The following is a 16919-nucleotide window of genomic DNA, read 5'->3' on the forward strand; positions in this document are numbered from 1 at the left end:
TGAGAAGCTCCTAAGCATGGAATGCTACTCATCTTTTTCCTCCAAGCTTCCCTTCAAGAAAATCCTGTGACCACACTCAAATTAAGTGCACTGCCTAGCCAGGACTTCATGACTCCAGTCCCACCACAGCCCTGTGACTCTGCTGCAATCTGCAATTCTGCTTGTTCCCCAAACTGCAAGCATTAATGCACAGAGCTTGGATGAATGAAGGGTTTTATACACACTCTCTTTATTGCAGCTGTAAGAGAGCACAGAAATAACTACTCCAAACGCTGAGCACAATTTTCTAGTGTGGTACAGAAGCAGGCAACAACTCTCAAAATAAGGTATAAACTAAGACTAACCAGCATCTGCAAATTTGTGTTATTCATGCAATCACTGAATACACTTCTTCAGGTTTCCTTGCTATTGCATGGGAAACTAAAAACTCAGCTCTAGAAGTATTAAGTATGTTCTAACCAAAGTCTGACAAATTACACTCTGGGAAAGATGCATTCACCTACAGCCACTGCTTTGAGAACACCTCACTTCCCAGCACTCACTCGTATCATGTGCTCAGACCTTGATCTTCAACTAATAGTTCACTGGCCAAACCAGCTCAGGGATTACTATTCCATTTGCACTTCTCACCAAGGTAAACTAAACTTCATTCCAGTTCAATTTTCTAGAGATAACAACATCACAGAAATGGTGACAAGTCTCAACCAGGCATCAAAAACCCAATACCAGCGCACCTGAGAGGTCTTCTAAATTAAATCTGACAACAATAGGACATAAACAATTTTAAAAATTAAATCAGAATAACGTAACACTAACCAACATGGATTTGCTTTGGTATTATTCATAGAGTTATGCTGCACAGCTGTTTGGGAAGGATGAATTTCATAAACTCTATGCATTTCCTAAGTTAGTAAATACCTTGAATAGTTATAATGACCCTTAGCACTACTTCTGTAGATATGTGATCTGTTAGAATATTTAGTGATGGGAAACAAAAAATGCTAACAACTTTGGTACTTTTAACATATGAATGAGCAAAGCAAATGGACTGTTTGAGATTGCCATTTATTATGAAACCTAATGGTCTTTATGAGCTTTCATCTTAAACAGCAGCTCATGTTTTCTGACTTCTTTCTACTTTATACCTTCTAAGCTGAGGAGCACTAGAATGGCACATAATTACGAAGTGCACTGAGGTCCCCTGAATTTACACCTCACAGAGAAAACTTAAAAAGGAAACAAAAAACCCAACCTCACACAAAAAAAACCCCCACAACAAAAAACCAACCAGGCATCATGTGAGTCCATGCTAGTCCTAACACAGCTTAAAAGAAACTTTACACATCACAATTTCTAGTTTAGAAAATAACTTGGGTTTCCTGGATCCAGCTCCTCTTCACAGAATAAATCAAGAGAAGAATGGAACCTGAGTATTCTGGGATATATTGTCAAAAGACAAAGAAGTTGGGGGTGGGCAGATTGGGGAAAGTGTGACAGAGGAAATTAAAAAAAAGAGAGAGAGGAAAAAAAAATCAGTAAATGTTACTAAATAAGGATGTTAGCAACAGGCCAGCTCACAGTTTATGTGTAGCAGTTGTTTGTCAAAGGATTTTTTCATCCATTTATCTTATGGATGGCATTCACACCAAGGTGAAATGAACCAAGCAAGTGAAAACACTGAATAGCTGGAAAACACACATCTCCTTCACTCCTTACTACACACTAAGCAAACTGAGCTGAGGATCTGGCTCAGCTGAAAGTGCAGCCAAGCACAGAGGGGAAAAAGGGAGTCGTCATTTCTCCTCACCTGCATCACTATATTTATACAGCAAGCGACAAGCACTGACAACTTTAATTCTGGCTTTTCTTAGCTTACAAGTAATTAACTCTGAACTCTTACTGATGTTCTTTTACTAAAAGGCTTCTTGTGGGAAGATAAATGTGTGCAAGGAGTAATTAGAAATTAAACCTCTTTCAGCTCTCCCTGCAATAGAGGAATGGTGCATCTGGAAAAATCAATGATTTTTTAGCAGTACTGGAATGCCCAGCCCAGCAAAGTATTACCAGTATATATTTATTTGAAGGAATATCAGAAAAATGAGACCTTACAGAAAGAAGAAAACAAAACAAACACAAAACCACACACAAAACTTTTCCTTAAAAATACTAAGCACGTTTCCCAAAGCTCCTAGATTATGCTATTGCCTTTCTTCCCGCTGTTCCCCATTGCTTCTGCTCTCAGTTCCCACTCAGCAGAAAGTAACCAAATAGAAGCTGCAGCAGCTTAAATTTAACTCCTTCAGAAGAAACAGAAAGGGGGATAAAGAAACCTAGAAATCAAAAAATTTCATAGATGATGAAAGGGAAAAAACCCCAAGAGTGAAAGGAAACATTGGACCTTAAGGACAAGAAACCCTGAGGGAGTCAATACAGAAAAACCCAGGTTCCAATGGATTCCAAACAGAAGGTGGTGCTTTATGTGGGTGAAGTATGGGCTTGCCAGATGCCCCATATAGTTTATTAAATAACCACACATGTCAGTTACTAGTTTGGCATTTCCTATTAACAAACCCCTTAGTTTAACAATGCAGTTCATAGTGTGAAAGAAAACTTATTATAATCTCTGCACACTGTGGTTAAACAAGGGATACCACATTACTCCTGCTCTAGTACATCTGGCAAAGGAGGACTGACAAAACACTAAATTCTTAAAAACTCTCTGGAAAAAAAGGTATTTGAGAGAGCCATTACGAGCTTTTTCATCCTCTTTTAATTCTCACATAAGATTCAGCATAAAGCAACTGCAGTCTTGGTGACTGCATGATCCCAGAGCATTCTGAAAACAACCAGCCATTAGAAGAATTTCAAAACGTTGGCAACTTCAGCAGTATCAGTCAGAATGCAGATAATGGTTTTCTGATTGCACAAATCAATTTTCATCACTAGTAGCAATTATGGCTGCTGAGAGTAGCTATAGCAGACTACACACAATGTGCAACACAGTCCAAGAATAAAAACAGAGGGGGATGCTAAGAAAACAGAACTGCCTAATTTAACACTAAATACCATTACTTACTGCATGAGGATGTCAGCATCATCAAAACACATCTGAAAGATTATCCCTGCTCATCAGCCAGTTAACTCATCCTTAAGATCCTACCTGAGATAGGCACCAAAATAGAGTTCCTGCATCTGAAGTCTATAATCTAATAAAGTTTCAAACACATAAGGAAAGCTGTGAAGTGACTTAAAGTAATACCAGAACAAACCAAGGTGCAAAATAAACAAGTTTGAACAGTCTGGTACAGCTTACTTGGGAAATGTAATCATCTGCATAATATTTATACAGACAGAATTAAGGCATGTGAATACACCTGCTTTTCACAACAGAACAGAAAAAGATCAACCAATCCAGAGAGAAATTCCTCTTCCTAGATAAAAGCTTCGTATGAAAGCTGCTGCACACCTTAGTTCATTATGTCTGGATTGTCTGGCATTTCCCACTTCTTCAGGATTATGGGCAGAGGCAGAAAAGAGCGTGAAGATGTCCAGAAGGCAATTCTGAACAGTGTTGATTATAGCATCGAAGGACTATGGTGAGGCAAAGAGAATAAGAACACCACACTAATAAAAGACAACTTGCTGCTCTAAACATGTATGGAACACAGCAAATGGGCTTCAAGTAAGAGCTTTAAATTTTGTGCTTTAGAGGGAGAGAAATTTCAAATAGTGATTGTTAGACACTATTGACCAGTAGCATGGTGCAGATAAACTAATGAAGCACCATTACAAGTAACTTCATATAGTGGCCTGTTTGCTAAGACGAAAATGCCTAAAGAAAGGTTTGTAAGACTTTAGAACATCTTTTTTTAATCTTTTTTTTGCTCTTTTCATACTGGCAGAAGTGCAGCTCCAACACTGTCTATTGACTCTAATTCCTTAGCAAAGTCAGGCAAGGGTCAAAGCACTCTTAGACAGGGACTGTTGAGTGGGGTGTTAAACAGTGAAGAAACTGAGCAAGAAATTTTGGAAGCCAAGAAGAAATGATGCTGCTAATTTACATATAAATTCCAAACCACACTGTAGTGGCTTAGTTATATTTAAATGTGCCATATCTACAAGCGATCATATTTAAAATCGAGTGTTTACATATTGATAGACACTGATCCCAGTGCTTTCTTCTTCCCCCACGTAAGTTTACAGAACATGGTGATACACATAGTGAAAACATTTCATTAGTGCTGAAATGCAAACCCGAAGCTCATCTGGAAAGGTGTTTGCTCTTTATATACATGCTTGCACTTGGCAATGCACAAAGAGTTCTTGTCTGGTTTCTTGCATACCTACTGCTTTTCTAGATGCATGCACCTGAACTGATGAAATGTGTATTCAAATGGAAAAATGGATATAACCTTGCCAAGTGGGGCCTAACCATTAGCCTCAGAAAGGTGTCTGTGCAAGACTAACAGAGCTCTTGAATTGCTTTCCTTGTGTTCTACTACACTGTCATATGCACCTGATGGTGGAACCCTGCTCCCAAATCCACCGAGACAGGCAATGAGGAAAAATGAAGCAAATATGTACCTCCCTTGCTCAAAAGAGAGACAGAGCTGAAGCAGCAACTCAAGTAGCCACTCAGTTATTTGCTGAGGCCCACTCAAGAGGCTGGGGGTCATGGTGACAAAGCATTCCTTAATTTGACAACTACCAAGAGTTATTTTTAACTACATGATACAAATAAATGATTACAAATCCACATAATTCAAGAAGAAGAAACCACATATTTCAAGTGAAGTGCATACTTATTTCAATTTGCAATCTTGTCATTTTCATAGGCTAGGCTATTAATAAAAAAACAACTGAGGGTTCTTCCCCTCCTCAAAATGCCAAATATTATTAATTCTGAAATAAACAAAATCGTTTAGTCTTTAACATGCTCAAAGCTCTACATGTCAGCAGTTGAAATCTAAGATGGCTCCAAAGTTCTGTTCCAATGCTATCAAACTTACATGGACATTCTAGAAACAAAAAGTTTCCTAAAGAATAATGAATTAAACAGTGTAATCTTCCTGGATTCTACTGGAGAAATTTCATCAGTGTTGCCCTAGAAATTCAAGAACATCATTTGCAATCAAGTAAAACAACCTCTGTGTTCCCTGCCACACCAGAAATCCTGTTACTCTGCTCTTGCAAATCCATATCATGACTTTTATCAAAACATCCCCTAGAACTGCAACACACAAAAATAATAAAAAAACCCAACAAGTTTGAAGAAAAGGGAAGTTTCTTCTCTTTACCACAAATGCGAAACCAAACACAAAACAAAGCACAGGGTACAGATACATCAGGCACTGTAATGAAGGTGCACTTGTATTGATCCACTGTGCGTCCATCTCATCCCAGCAGACCTTCAGGGAATAAGAGTATATGCAAGGTCCACGGTTCCACTATTGTGCTTCTGCCAGACCTACAAAGAAATCACCTCAGTGACTGGTAAAATATCGGGTTTTGGTGTGCAGAGCAGCAAACTGTCATCACATACCGCATATGATTAAAAGTAACAGTTGTGAGCACTATACTCCAAAAATTCAACTGCAATAGCCATGGCCAATTAGTTTAAATGGTCAATTTGATAAATATATTTCAAATCCTCAGTGTGCTGGTGGCTGCAATAAAAAGATTCATAGAAGTGTGCATAATTGGCAAATCAATCCATCAGAATACTTTTTTCTTACTTGCTTCGGGTCACAACACAGAAATACTGGTTTAATCATATAAATTCTTAATTGCAGAAAAGACAGGATTTATAACAGCTTTACTTAAAGCAATTTAATTGTTATATTAACTGGAACCATCAACATGATATTTTCCAAACGGAAAATACAGGTAACATTTCCATACAGGCACATAATACCCATTTTCAAATATTATCATATATTATAGAATACATTGATTCAAAATACAAGTAGTTCAGAATCAGCAATTAATTTTCCACTTAACGAATTGACCTTGAAATCACGTTTCTGCCTTGAGAAATCTATTTAGAATTACTAAATTAGTAGGTTAAAATGTTGATATCCCAAATTACTGTTTATTTACAGAGCTTCTCAAGGCAATTCAAAACATTACAAACACAAACTTGCAGTGAATAAATATAGCTACTTTCAGCTTTCAGGTATGCATACAGAATGCAGCAGTTAACAAACCAGAACTCTTTCTAAACCAAAGTTACTGTTACTGTTTTAAGAAAGAAATCTGACTTATTAAAAAGGATCAAATTCACATGGTAATTTCATTTGTAAGCTTCCCACACTAGAAATACTGGAAGATTTTAAAGGTGAAAAGAAGTATCATTGCCTATTTTCCGCTGTTTGTTGTGGTTTTCAGAATCAAGGATAATTATTGATGAAGAACAATTTTTAGTCCTTTGCAACTATCAAATAGCCGTGACAAGATGTAGCCTGTCCCAGGACTGTATCAGAACAACACAATCCTCCTGAGGCCTTCTATGAAAAACAAACTCCAGAATCTCTACATCCTCCAGACCATCAGATGATACAGCCCTAAAATGCTGCTCCAGCTCCAGAAATCAGAGTTAAAGGAATGGCTCCTCAACACCATCCATGGGAGAGTCATGAGAGGTGATACAGAACCAATGCACCTTAACCATTAACCATCAGTATGCAAGGCAATACTGGGGTAATGGCAACACTGGTTCCAATACTGGGAACCCGTTTTCATGGGAGGCACAGGCCGAATTCGTCCTTCAGTCCTGTAAAGCTCTTTTCCACACCAAAATTACTATTCACATCCACACTGAATCTACCATCTCCAGCCTAAACAGGCTGTGGGCTAGACGTCAAGAGTTGTCTGGTAATAGAAATCCAGTAACTACAGGAATGATACACAGTGGATGCAGAATTTTCATTGTATTTTGAAGTGTATATTTCTCCCAGTGGATTATTAGCCATAGCTCCCCAAGGGATCTGACTATCCCTTTCTTGTTCAAGTCTTTCCACACAGTGAAAAGATTTCTTGAGTTACATTTCTCAAGTGTATTTCAAATCCATTGGAGGATGCGGAAGATTATAAAATTTTGGGTTTAAGTATTTTCCTGGTTAAAGTCCCAACAGAGAATGGCACAAAGTGTAGAAAACAAAATGCTACAGTGATGTGACAAAGGCAGATATCGATGCCTGAATCTGGCATATCTAAGTATGTGCATCCTGCTCACCCACATATATTTCGTAGAAGCGCTCACATAAATCCCTTCATAACTGTAGAAAGATTCCTAACTTCGTTATGACTCTGAAAATCTTAAATAATATATAGATAAGTATATATTTTGTAAAGTCTCATACACAAGTACTAATTCCTGTGGGAATAGCAAAATACATTAGGGAGAGAACAGGAGAGGAAGGGAGGACAGGAAAGAAGCTAAAGCATATTTATTATCCTGCTGCTTCTGTTGATCTTTTAATGCTCTACAATTATTCATCAAGAATCCATTCCTATGAAAAAGTGCTCCTGACAACCAAGCACTTGGATTTCTTCCAGAAGTCAGTTTTCCATCCTAACAAAAAACCTCATCCTCAACATTGACTGAAGAAAACAGAAAAACCCTCTCAGTCAGGAGTATGTGTTCAAGCTGAATTTCCTTAAGTTTTCAGCAGGTTACATTTTTCTTACGGACTTTGAAAGAACAGCTTCTGCTTTGCTAGTCAGCCCTCTTTCAGTTTTTTCTGTTTTGCTTGAACATCAGAGTGGTACAACAGCTATAGGATTGCCAATGCCTGAATCAATGCACCAAACTGTCATGACTGAGCAAGTTTTACCTCCTGGCACTGCTTACAGATGGTGTCCAACCTATTTCTAGAAGATACCAATGCCTTCTTTTAGGGGCTAATCATCATTTCTTGCCTGATGCTGGGAGCTGAATCAAGGATCACAAAGCACATCAGTGCTGGGCTAAGGAACAGCATATTCTGAAACCTGCTCTGCTTCCCTACCTTGAACACAGACCTGTTTAGCTGCTCCCAGAAAATTCCTTTCCTACAAAAACATTACTTTTAAAAGAAACCAAAACCTTCCTCACTTCATAATTCTTAATGTATTAATAGTGCCCTAGGGCATCAGAATAGCAAAACACTAAACTCACAAAGCAGAAATACAGTCCTGTTCAGCTTCCTTGCAGCTAACGGTTGCTTGCAGGGCAAGGACCTTTAAATGCTGGTTGAAACCTAAAAGTCCTTCATGCAGACTAAGGAATTCCTCTGTGATAGGTCCTGGAAGCAGAAGTGCAAAGCTGCAAGTGCAGCACTGCAGGTGCAGGGACATCTTGCCTGAGGCCAGGGGCCGACTTAGCGGAGTAACACCCACCTCCTGCCTCAGAGGAGCTGTCCATGTTGCTGTTGCTTCTGCTCAATGTTTTACTTCTTGGTCAAACTGTCTGATTTTTTCTAGTCTATCTTAAAGTAAACAGCATCAAAATTTGTTTCAGGGCTTAAGGACTGAAATTTTGTTAGTGCTGAGTGAACACAAAATATGTGCTTGTTTCATCTTATAATACTGCAATTGAAAATATCCAATTCTTCGAAAATGTCAGACAATTAAATATCTTATGATTAAAAAAATCCCAAATCTCCTAAATTTTCAGTTTTTCCTCAATAGGAATATATGAAATATATTATATATTTTTATCTGTTTTCACAGCCTTTTGCACAAAAATGCAATTAATGGTCATAAATCCCAAGAAATACTTTCTCCAAAACATCCTTTAAGAGCCTTCACTTCTTACCCAGTTTATTTATTGCATGAAGATTTATCCAAGGTGGAGTCAATAACACTGCAGCTACCTACTCATATAATCTCCTGCTCAAGCACACTCAGCAGAGCGTGCCAGAATTTGGTTATTCAATTCTAGTTGCAGCAAGCCTGCCCCATGCCAGCGCAGCAAAGGCTGAGCAAAACCTCCCCTGCAATTACTCCTGCAGCACCAGAAGAAGAGGCAGAAGGTTGCTTTCCACTGTGATTTTTCTTTTCTGTTGGCATACAGCCAAAAAAAAAAAAGCTGCACTCAATGCAAGACACAAAAACTTGGAAATGAAAGGAAAAAAACATAATTTAAAATGGCGATGCTCTCCATACACCCAAAACAATACCAGACTATAAAACTGAAGGAAAGTGTTTATCAAAAAGGGTAGGGCTTAAGTTAGAAAGTTATAGACAGAGTAAATGAAAAATATCAAGAAGTCAAGATTCCTGGCACAGGAAATGGATGAACATGTACAGCTCAGAGAAATCCCAAAACTTAAAGTATCACAATCCAAGAATCCAAGATTAAGACTAAGATTAAATCCCGCAAATGTACAGCTTAAATGATGAAAATAAACAAACTGTAAGACATTAATATTAGTTCCAAATAATTTCCCTTTTCATTTTGGAAAAAAATCCCAGCATACACTCAGAATAACATGCCAGGCCCTGTCCAGTCAGCAACAGGGCACAACCAACAACATGACAAGAATTACACTAAAGCAGAGATGCAAAAGTCATAACTACAGAATCATTAGTAAATATTAGAATGGGAAAATAAGTTGCTGGTTTGGTCATGTCAGACCAGTGGGCTGTGCACTAGTGAAAGATGGCAAGCAATACTTTGTAAGCCAAGGAGTTCACAACCTGAGAGAGACAGTCAACCAAACAAACAGGGGAATAAGCAGCTAGATGTGGAACAACAAATTATGACCACAGCTGCTTTGAAGTGACTGGCTGCTCATTACTGTTGGTAGAGTCCTTTTTTCCAGCTGCTAAATGCATTAATATGCCTAAAAATATCTTTTCTGCTTTTTTTTTGTTCTTACTGCTTTCTCTTTTAAGAAAACACTATTAATTACCAAACAAGTTGTGTATGGCAGAGTAAGTGGGTCACAAGCCATATTATGAAAGAACTAGTGAAAATCCTAACATTTTTGAGCTCCTGATTTAGGGAGCATATATTTTCTAAGCTAATTTCTGTTCCAATAGTTTCTGTGTTTTACTGTTTCCTTCTTTTTTTTTTCCCCTCAGTATCACATAGGAGCTGCTTGAGTCATATTGCACAGAGACTCTGGAGAGCTGCAGCTTCTATGGCTTCATCTCTAAGATTCTGTGAAGCAGGGAGTGTTCTTAATTAATTCCTCAGACACCCAGAAGACAGAAACTGGCACCTTTATCTACTGCCTACTGCTCCCTTCCACTTCCAGGCGTGAACAGTCCAGGTCCAAGCTGGCAGCTTTTCCCAGTGGAAGCATTTTCCCTGAAATAAGCCCCACCAAAAATGACAGGACTCGGCTGCACACAATTCCAGCAAAGAGTCTCAAAAAAGAGAAAAAGCCCAATAGTTTTCATCAAAGAGACATGTCAGCTCCTGAGGCTTGCACCCTCTTGCAGAGTGAGATAAGCACTTCAGGAGTAAAATGAAGTCAAAGAAACAGCAGGTTTGCACAGCTGGTACACTCACAGAAAGCATATGCCAGTCTCGCAGTAGACCAGGACTGGTGTATCAGCCTTTCAAGTGCAAGTGTGGCACAAAAGAGGGGCAGAGGTGCATAAACTGTGGGTTTATCTTATGTAGTTTTGGGGCTGAGGTTCCATTATTAACCCATACTGAACCTATGGACGCACATAATCTGATCTGTAACAACAGATCACTCCTCAACAGGGATCAACTTCATTCCCTTTTCAATCTGACAAAGAGATTCATTTGCTTAGCCAGGAACAGGATAGGAGATGTACATCAGCAAGCAGATTCTTTGAAAGAAATGGGTTTCTTTTCCCAGATGCTGAATAACATGACTTTGGGGTTTTTTTTATTCCTTAAAAAGAAGCAAAATTAACAAGCAGCATTTATGAATGTGATACGGCTTGATTTGATTAATGTTTTCTCCCTTTTTTAAGATGTTTATTAATTATTCATTCCATAATTTTCCTAAAATGCTTGCTCAATGCATTAAAAAGTATGCAACTCTATACATTCAATTACAGGCAGAAAATTTCTAGTGCTTGATTGGGGAGTCACGATGCCAACAGCTCTCATAGCTTGCCATCTTTGAAGACAGAATCATACTTCAAACTTAGCATAACTAGGCTTTTCATCTTAAACTGTAATTACTTTCCACTTCAGATCTACACAATGAAACATCTTCCTACACATAAGTCTCCCAGAGCACAGCCAGCTTGCAAAAATTGGACAAAGAACATTATCAATTTTCTCAAGGGAGCAAGATATGTGCTAACTGCCTAGAACAAACTGTGAGTGTTCATGTGTAGCATAAGGAGATACATGTGAGAAATGACACTCCTCACTCTGTCCATATTTCAGAAGATGACTGCAGCTGAGTGAAACAGCTTATCACAAACCAAGCAATATGAAATACTAGCACAGGCTCTAGTAATTCAGTAACACACATATGAAGAGAAGGATAGCAAAGGTTTTATTTGCGGTAACATGGGGAAGGAATAAACTTCAATGTAAATATTTGACGTTCAAATATAATGTTCAGCAGAAAAAGGTTTAAGTGAGATTTGACACACACACAAAAAAATGTCACTGCCTGGAAGTTATAAACATGACCCAAGTATTCAGAGAAAATAATGGCATCAGCACTGCAGCTGAAATTGCAAATCACTCGATATACAGAATAAAGAGGTGGAAGTTCCAAAAGGCTTCCATAGGTTTTATATATTTATACATAAACACATACACACACACACAGATCCATGCTTTCTCAGTATCCTTCTACAACAAGTTATTACAACCACATCAGAAGAAGAGAGTAGGAAAAGACAAGCAATGCCTTTAAAGAGTCATTAATCACAACACTGCCTATTAAAGGAATTAAATAACTTAAAAAAAACATTTAAAACCCACAGCAATAGCTTGATTGTCACAACAAAAATCCTTACCTGTGCAGTCTTATTCCTTGCTTCTCTCCTTGCTGCTTTTTCCTTTAGCCTCTTCTCCTAAAATAAACAAGATGAACAGTTTTAAAGCAAACTCCTCTTGTTTTTTTCTTCCTTTTAAGATTAAAGTTGAGCCATCAAGATAATTTTAATGCATACATGCTAAACTGGTGGTATTCACCATACCTGTTACTGATGAAAAACAATAAATAAAAGATCTGATTGAGATATTATTCATTCTTCCTGCTCTTAAAGGAAATAATAAAATTACAAGAATGACTCAAACTCATATTTTATCTTCACTGAGACTTGTTAATCTCAAAGGAATAATGCAGTTAAGTAATTTAACAAAGTTAGTATTTGTGCATAAAATAAGGTAGTTAAAATGGCACCAAGAGATCCAACTTTTCTTATTTCTCAGTGGCATAATATGAAATCAAGCCCATATAACAAACTAAAATGAAAATTATTCTGACTTCAGAATTGCTAAAGCAACTGAGGAGTGAAAGTTAAAACATCTTCTCCCTTTCGTATTTCCATTACTAACAAACACGCTACAAAAGCATTTGCTTAGTAATTGCATCGATTCAGAAACCATAACAAAGTTCCCTCTACTAAAGAGATTCTGCTGCGGGAAAATGAGCTAAACACAATGATGAAACTCATTCAAAGCTGTGTGCCAGATCTGTGAGCATACAGAAGTGGCCAAGATATTAAATTCAAATGACATTTAACGCTACTTCTTTTGTTTATTTGTAAACCAACCAAAGTATTACCTCTAATTTAGACTCAGTCAGATCCTTGCAATTGAACATTCTTTAAATTGTTTACTTCACAAGAAAAGCACAGAAATTGAAGTGAGAGCACATGTCCTCTAGAAAAACACACTGCTCCCTCTTTTTTTTGCCTTAGTGATGTTGATGACATTGGTATTGAAACTTTTTGATGCTAGCATAAAAATGTTTCTGGAACATAACTCAGTTTCTTTGAGCAATATAGGCCATTCCTGGCATCAGGACATAAGTACACATAAAAGGAGACATTAACATCAGTCCAGGGGCAACACCTCAGCACAGAAAATGCTGAAAACCAGTCACATTTCAGCTCACTCATGGGAGTAATGAGAAAGCTACAACTACAGCAGTCCTGGTGCCATTTCATCACAATGACGCTGCTGAAACATATTGGTAGGTACCACCCAAAGTTGTCTGGCAAAGCAGTGTTTGACTGCAGACCTGGAAAAAGGAGAATACAGCTGCCAATATTTTCAAAATTGCTGTCTAAATTCAGGGGGCTTTGAGACATTTGTCAGGTACATGCCATATTCTACTCTCCCAAATGCACAAACTACTGCAGTGTTAGCTTATTTTCAAAGTCCCTTTCTAAGTAAGTTGACCTCTTCCCTCCAAATCCAAATGAAACAGTTCCCCATGCTGTGTGCAAAGCTCCCTGGTACAAACACCTCAGTACACCCAGAGTTACGTGGCAGAGTCATCAATACATGCTATGAAACAAAACAAATCTCCTGTCTTTGTAGACAGACAGCTGCCTTATTATTTCAAATGTTTTTTTAAAGTATGAGAAAGCAATAAAAATATTAATTACGTTTAAAGCCACAAAGGCTTCATATGGGACAAAAGTACTGTCTGGTTCTCAGGCATCCCTCCAACAAACAAGACCTATGCACCATGGTCATAACATGGTCATCCATGATATGATTCCTTCTCTTCTAAGTCAAATTGGTATTCATTTCTGATAAATTTTACCTATGCTTTTCCAATTTACTTAAGTTTTCCACTTCAAATTGTTTAGCTGCACATTTTCTGCTTCTTGGGGCCTCTACTGGGGTTCTCTCCTTTTACTTCTAAAGCTGTGATCATTTTAAAATGTAACCACTGAAAAACCAAAAGAGAACAGAGCTAGAAATTAACACACCAGTTGTCACAGAGTAGGATAAAGCAGCTTTTGACTTGGACAGTCCAGTAAATTTTGAATAGAAAAATTCTACGCTGTATGAAAAGTCAGTGTCTCAACTACAGCTACAGGCTTAAGCAAATATAGCAGCAGTCAAAGTTCCTGCTCAAGGGATTTATAACAGAGCACTGAGAAGACAACTATGAAAGCAGAAGATTGACATAAGGACACAGAAGAGCACACCAGACAGCATAATACACTTTAGTCTCTAAAGAACTGTAAAGATACAAAAAGATTCTAAAGTTAATAGGTGCAGAGACTGAAATCAAGTGCACAAGAGGAAAACAAGACAGAGAAACAATCAACAGGAGGTGCTGTCAAGACCTTCTTTCTTTCTTTTTTTTTCCTTCCCAAAGGGAGGGAGAGAGAGGATTTGGTTCCTTGTCAGTGAAAAAAGAAAAGCAGATTTTGCAGAGGGTGTCTGTATGTTGGCACTGAGTTGGAGTTAGGAGTGCATTTCAGAATGTCCTAATCAGGCCTGGGTTTGCTGTTTCACACTAATACACTCCAAAAGACACTGGGCATTCACAAGGTCACAGGATCATTACGACTGGGCAGAACATCAGGGGGTCTCTGGTCCAGCCTCCTGCTCACAAGGGAGTCAGCTCTGAGATGAGGTCAGGCTGCAGACTTATCATCCAGCCACATCAAAATCCCAAGGTTGGAGACTGCATAACATCTCTGGTCAGCCTGTGCAACAGCCTGACTGTCCTTACACAGAAAGAGTTCCCCTTATATCCAATGCTGAACCTCATGTTCACTCAGGCCACCGTCTCCTGCCCTCTTGCTCTGTGCCCTGCTATGAACAGACCAGCACTGAGGGGTCCTGTCAGGTCACCCCAAAGCCATCTCTGCTCCAGACTGAACAAGCCCAGCTCCCTCAGCCTCTCCTCAAAGGACCACCCTCTCTGTGACCTCAGACACACTCACTCTAGTTGGTCAACATGCTCTTGTTTGAGGGTAGTGTGCAGGTTGCCACAAATACAGATAGAGGAATGACTTGCCTCAAAGTGATTCAGCTCAAAGCATGAGCTAGGAGCTGTTACAGTGTGACACCACCATACAGCATGCAAGCTGGTTCTCAGCACCAACTATCTTTTCTCCGCAGCCCAGCTCCTACTGGGCTACTTTACTTGCTAGTATAAGAATAGCCATCAAGCTTTAACTTTGGCTTCAATTTCAGAAAACAATCCTATTAAGGCACTTCTTAAATTTATGCGCAGCTTCAAGCACGCAGGTAAGTACACACAGTGCACTGAGTAAATGCTTAAATATTTTTCCACAGTCAGGATTTTATTTCCTGTTACCCAGAGGACAACTGTAAATTCTACTGTGCCAAGGTAATACCCCCAAATAATAAAGACACCCTTTTATATGACCACAAAAAACCCATAAATTAACTGCCTTGCCTGAGGTTACAAAGAATTGCTACAGCCCAGCCAGAAACACAGATCTCCAAAGACTCAGATGAGTATTTTGACTAGAATGACCTTCATTTTCATACTGCTACTGCCAAGAAGAAACAGGAGAACATGCAGAACACACGTGGGCAACATATTGTAAGACAGCTCTAAAAATAATCAAATTATGCAAAGTTGAACCAGAGAAACAGATTGACATTGATTTATTTCATATGAATAGGATCTGTTCATCTATGCATAAGTCTGCAACTATATGAAATTACTAAGCTGTCCAATATTAGTTTTCACACATAGGAAAAAAAACACCAGAAAAGTCTGGATTTTCATGGAATATCTAAAGTGGAACACAATTAAGTGAAAGATTTTAACACTATTCTATCAAGCTATAAATCATTACTTGTAAAGTAGCCTATAATTAAAGATCAAATAGATTTTTCATTCATTTCAATTTACTAGGGCAGGAAAACAAAAGACTGTGTTTCAAGATATGGATACTTAATTATATGTTACTGACTGACACACTGTTATAACTTCATAACCAGGACCATGAGGCCATAGGTTAAAGCTCTGAAACACAATCTGATTAAACTGGTTTTATCGACAGTAGTGAAGTCAAGCATCCATTTTTACATTTATACTGAATAGCTCGCCTTTGCACCTTTTTCACAGCTGAAAGAGCTAGTTGTACCTTTCCAGGCTACCAATAACTGAGGATGAGAAAGAAGTTCAAGCAGAGATCAGCGTAATAATTTGATGTAGTTTAACTCCTAAGGAAGTGCTTCCACCCCTTCAGACAAAACCCAAGCAATGTCACCTTAAAGGCTGTAGCCAGAACATTCATTTATCATCTTAGATCAGCAACATGGTGTATGCAAGTTTTGAACAATGGCTAAGTGCAGATTCTGTAGATGTCATTTAAGAAACAGTCTGCATAGAACCCTGCTGGTACCAGTTACTGCTGTTAGTAGTCTGAGCCCACTTATCTTTGATTTTAGACCACGTCTAAACTATCTGACTGGTCTCTCAACCAGATGAAAGGAACCTCTGCTATCAAAGTTTAGATCCTTATGTCGACACATGCTTATCATGCCTTTCTGTTTCACAAGGTGAAGAAAATCAACTCCAGATGTCTCTCAGCATATAGGTCTGTTTTCCTAAATATTTCAGAACAGACATATCCAAGATCTTGCTATCTCCCAAACCCTGTCACTTCCATTTGTAAATTCAGTAATTCTGCAGCCCTTTTGATCCTATCAGAAAAATTCCACCTGCAACAATTCATGTTGACTTGATCAACTATCATATCACCCAAATCTGTTCCAAGGTCTACAACTCTAAGGAAAGAGCTCTTAGCACTGAAATTCTATTTTAAATTTCTTCTTCCTAGACATTTGCATTTCTGCCTATCATAAAACAGCTTTGTTTGTTTGAGCCCAACTTCACATGAAAGCTTTCTTCCATGTCACTAAAAATATGTTGAAGTAATACACTTCCCAATGGGTCCACAAGAAACATCTACTTAATCAGAGGGCACTAGGCTGGGATACTCCAGTTACTTAAGTTTTGGTCCATTTAATTTGT

At 38.4% G+C, this 16919-nt stretch overlaps 1 protein-coding gene across 1 annotated transcript in view; it reads right to left on the reverse strand.

The window, feature by feature from the left end:
- The window catches only part of DDX10 (DEAD-box helicase 10), a 168255-nt gene that overhangs the window by 33717 nt on the left and 117619 nt on the right, over positions 1–16919 (reverse strand). Inside the window, exon 16 of the mRNA XM_071554622.1 lies at positions 11947–12003. Within this exon, the coding sequence (XP_071410723.1) occupies positions 11947–12003 (57 nt within the window). The remainder of the gene's footprint in view (positions 1–11946; positions 12004–16919) is intronic.

The sequence above is a fragment of the Pithys albifrons genome, chromosome 1, assembly GCF_047495875.1.
Source record: "Pithys albifrons albifrons isolate INPA30051 chromosome 1, PitAlb_v1, whole genome shotgun sequence".
Classification (NCBI taxonomy): domain Eukaryota; kingdom Metazoa; phylum Chordata; class Aves; order Passeriformes; family Thamnophilidae; genus Pithys; species Pithys albifrons.